This window comes from Crocuta crocuta, unplaced genomic scaffold, assembly GCF_008692635.1.
Source record: "Crocuta crocuta isolate KB4526 unplaced genomic scaffold, BGI_CrCroc_1.0 scaffold762, whole genome shotgun sequence".
Classification (NCBI taxonomy): domain Eukaryota; kingdom Metazoa; phylum Chordata; class Mammalia; order Carnivora; family Hyaenidae; genus Crocuta; species Crocuta crocuta.
Genome location: NW_027529524.1, coordinates 313,874 through 318,079, shown reverse-complemented (window position 1 = coordinate 318,079; position 4,206 = coordinate 313,874). Strand labels below are relative to the sequence as shown.

Genomic DNA, 4,206 nt, shown 5'->3' with positions numbered 1-4,206 from the left:
TAGGTTACAGGAGTCTGAAGGGATTCAGGCCTGACTGATTTATGTCCCTGGGAAAGGGGATGTAAGATTCTAACATGGAACAACTTCCATGGTAACATGATCTAAGGTGTAGGCCATGTAGAATCAAGGTGGTGGTTGGAGTGGGCAAGGTAGAGCAACTGTGAAATTAGTGTATTGAAAGATCATTTGCAAGAAAGATCATTGCAAGACAGATCATTTGGGTTGCTCATACAGCCCAACTGTACATCATCAAGTGAGTGGATAAAAAAAAAAAACTGTGGTACATCCATATTATGGAATACCACTTGGCAGTAAAAAGGAACAAGCTACTGGGGCACCTGGGTGGCTCAGTCAGTTAAGTGTCAGACTCTTTTAAAAAAAATTTTTAACATTTATTCATTTTTGAGAGACAGAATGAATGGGGGAGAGGCAGAGAGAGAGGGAGACACAGAGTCTGAAGCAGGCTTCAGGCTCTGAGCTGTCAGCACAGAGCCCGACACGGGGCTCTAACCCAAGGACCGGGAGATCATGATCTGAGCTGAAGTCAGACGCTTAACCAACTGAGCTACCCAGGGGGCCCAGCATCAGACTCTTCATTTCAGCTCAGGTTGTGATCTCATGGTGTGTGAGTTCAAGCCCCACATGGGACTATTCACTGACAGCATGGAGCCTGCTTGGGATTCTCTGTCTCCCTTTCTCTCTGCCCTTCTCTGGCTCTCTCTTTCAAAAATGAATAAATAAGCATTAAAAAAAAAAAGGAACAAGCTACTGAAACATGCAACAATAGATGAATCTCACAGACATTATACTGAATGAAAGAAGCCATATGCAGGAGTGTGTACTATATGATCACATTTATATGAAGTTCAAGAATAAAGGCATAATATAGGGTTATAAATCTATAGGGGTATAAATTAGTGGTTGGTTCTGGGAGGGGAGGGGGATTGACCAAAAAGAGGCATGCGGAATTTTCTGGGGTGATGGAAATGATCTGTATCTCACTTGTAATGTTGTTTACATGCATGTGTAGAATGCCAGAGGATATCAAATTGTACATCCAAGATCTGTGCATTTTACTGCAAAGAATTATATCTCAATGTTTAGAAATACCATTTACATGGATATTGAGTCTCCCAGAGAGATGGCAGAGGTTGGAATAGAGAGGTAGCTGGAGAGTTAGGTATCTGCTCTTGGTGAATGTGAAGGATGTTAGACAATGAGAGCACCGAGGCTGAAGGTGGTGAGGTCCGATGTAAGAACCTCAAAAGAGTGGCTGTGGCTAGAGGTTGAAAGTAGAACATGGGGCCCATGAATTTGTTGAAAGTGTTTAAAAGGACTTGGCCAGAGAAGTCTACCACATCTCACCACTACTAACAGAGGAGGAAACTCCAGGTGAGGTGGGGTTGCCGTGCTGGGATTCCAGAGGGCCTTCTGTGTCTTCACCTCTTTTCCTGCTCTGAGCTCTGAGTTGTGTGTTTTCTGGTTCAGTGTTAAAGAAGCTGGACCAGAGGTGTGCCTGGCTGGCTCAGTCCATAAAGCATGGGATTCTTGATCTTGGGACTCTTGTTCAAGCCCAATGTTGGGTATGGAGATTACTTAAAAATAAAATCTTTTTTAAAAAAGTTGCTTTCAAATAAATAAATACATAAGTAAGTTAGATCACAGACACATATACGTCCACTTCACAACTTCTTTATTCTCTGCCTTTCCTTTAGAGTCAGTCCCAGTAAAAGTATCTTTTGAAAGATTCCTTTCTTGGGATGATTATTACATCAGTTCCTGTCCTGCAGGTTACAGTTCCTTACAGAGTCTCAGAGTTATTGAAAAGGGTCCTTGAATTTACACCTATACCAGGATTTATTCTAGATGGACTTAAAAAAAATCCAAGTGCAATCTTTGGAACCCACAACATTTTTGGATATTGGAAATCTTAGGTAGAGAAAAGAGGTGGAGACAGCAAGATACCCTTGAGTTCAGGCAGAGCTGTAACAATGGTCATCTTAGCCCCAGACTGGGGAGGGGCTAGGGGCTAACATACACTGAGCATCCACAGCAGTGAAGTCTGGAAATTGACAGATGCTAACCTCATTTCACAGATGTGTAAGCAGGGGAACCAGGGCTCCAATTTAGGCGGACTCGACTTCTAAGCCACATTGTTCTGGGACATGGAGCAGTGCCATGTGATTGCGCATGTACTGTGTAAAGCATGGAGTTTTATCTTCAGGCTGGTAGCCCTTCCCAGCCCTGCAGCCCCACTCCACTGGTGGTGATCTCTGCTCCCTCCTCAAACTGCTTCTCAAAGTTGAGTAGAAGGAACAATTTCTTCCACATTGATTCTTTGGGGTGGAGATGATCTGTTGATAAGATGAGGGAAGGTAAGCGACTGGGCAGGCAGAATCTGGAATTCAGGCCCTTTTGAGAAAAACCACTTCTGGGTGTCTCAGGCCTCCTCAGGCTCCATGACCACCAGGGGGCAGTCCTTGCCTAGCCATGGCACCTCAATTCCACACCCTCAGGTTAGAGGCCCTGAGGAGGAAGCCATTCTAATGGAGAAAGGCTGATTCAGTCCTTCCCAGATTATGTGGCTTCTGTTCTTGTTTAGGTGGTTCAGAGAGGCTAAATAATTTGTTCAAGATCATCTAACTAGTTTGTGGGGGATCTGGCATTTGAACCCAGCCTGACTTCAAGCCAGCATTCTTAATCATGCGATTACTGTTTCCCCAAAACAAAACTCCAGATCACTGAAGTGAAGACTGGGAATTGCAATCCACGAATGTATTATGAGACAGAGCTAGAAACAGAGACACGAAGGGAAAAAGATGTATTAACATAAAAGGAGCCAGAGCTGTGGGGTGAGGTTTCTGCCCATGTCTCACCTGGGGCATTGTACACGTAACCCTCCTTTTTTCTATGTGCTGTGCTATCTCATTTGGTGTGTAATGCATTTGCAATAATGTATGGTATATTCTTGTACCAACCCCTATATAACCCTGGAGTTATGAACTCAATGTCTTTCCTTCATGTCTGTAAGAATATTTTTCATGTAAGGGGCACTTGGTAGTTTCTCAAGAAGTGCTAGCTAAATAGTGAGTAAAATAATAAATGAGTCGATACGTGGGTGATAAGTGCTTGTAGAACACACTAGATAAAGCAGACCTCAGCACGAGGTATATTCCTTTAATGGAGATCTGAATATGAAAGAGTACAAACCTCTCCATCCCTTGCACTCGGCCAAACCACCCAAGTCCACACAACCTAAGTAAAACAGATTGATTGCTATGCAAATGAAGCTTCCAAACAAAGACCCTAGCAACCGCCTCCTGCCACCACCAATCAGCTTGCTTCTCCTAATCCNAGTGATGTGAGTCCTGTGTGTCATAGGAAGCTCTCAACCTCCATCTGGTGACCCTGGCCACAAGTAGTAGGTTGTTCTTCGCCCAGAGCTTACCCCTCAGATCCCCCTCGCCAACTGGAATGCCCTCTGACATGCCCCGGATGCTGTTGCTCATCTTTATCATGGTCCATCCAGGTGAGAGGGCTTTCTCCCAGAACCCTGAGGGGTGTGGGGCTGGGAGGAGGGTGGATGGGAGAGGCTGACGTGGAGGCCTGAGGGGAGTGGCCAGGAAAGGAAACAGGGAGCCTATGGGGCCCTCCAGAAAGCTGACACACAACATGGACATCCCCGGTTCACAATTGCCTCCATTTCTCCATGTTGCCTGCTGGGAGCGTCACTCCCCAGAGGCCCTTTCTTCTCAGCTACCACCCTAGTAAGATAAAATTGAAAGAACCAGTATAAAGGGCTTAAAGAAGGAAGAGGTGATTTTTTTTTTTCTGAAGGGGTCAATTTTAATTCGATGAGCTTAATAAGCCTATTAAGCAAACCTTATTACCTAGGGTCTAGATGTAATTAGGAGTTTGGGAGACCTAATTAGCTCTAAGGGAAGTTTCTTAGTGAAACTGATTTTAATTAACTGAGAGACTTTAACTATGAGCCATATCCATTAACTACATTCAGTGTAGACTCCCGGACCCACAGCTTTAGGATCAGCTGGGAACCTGGGGCAAATTCTCAGGCCCCACCCTAAACCCTCTGAGTAAAAGTCTCTGGGTGTGGGGCCCAGGAATCTGTTTGAACAAACACTCTGGGTGATTCCCATGTGCTCTCAAGTTTGAGCACTTCTGAAAAAGAAGAATGGCGGGTAAATT

At 44.7% G+C, this 4,206-nt stretch overlaps 1 protein-coding gene across 1 annotated transcript in view; it reads left to right on the top strand.

The window, feature by feature from the left end:
* Positions 1 to 3,361: 3,361 nt before the first annotated feature.
* Positions 3,362 to 4,206, top strand: part of NCR3 (natural cytotoxicity triggering receptor 3) — a 3,365-nt gene continuing 2,520 nt past the window's right edge. Inside the window, exon 1 of the mRNA XM_077760891.1 lies at positions 3,362 to 3,529. Coding sequence (XP_077617017.1) covers positions 3,475 to 3,529 — 55 coding nt within the window. The 5' untranslated portion in view covers positions 3,362 to 3,474. The remainder of the gene's footprint in view (positions 3,530 to 4,206) is intronic.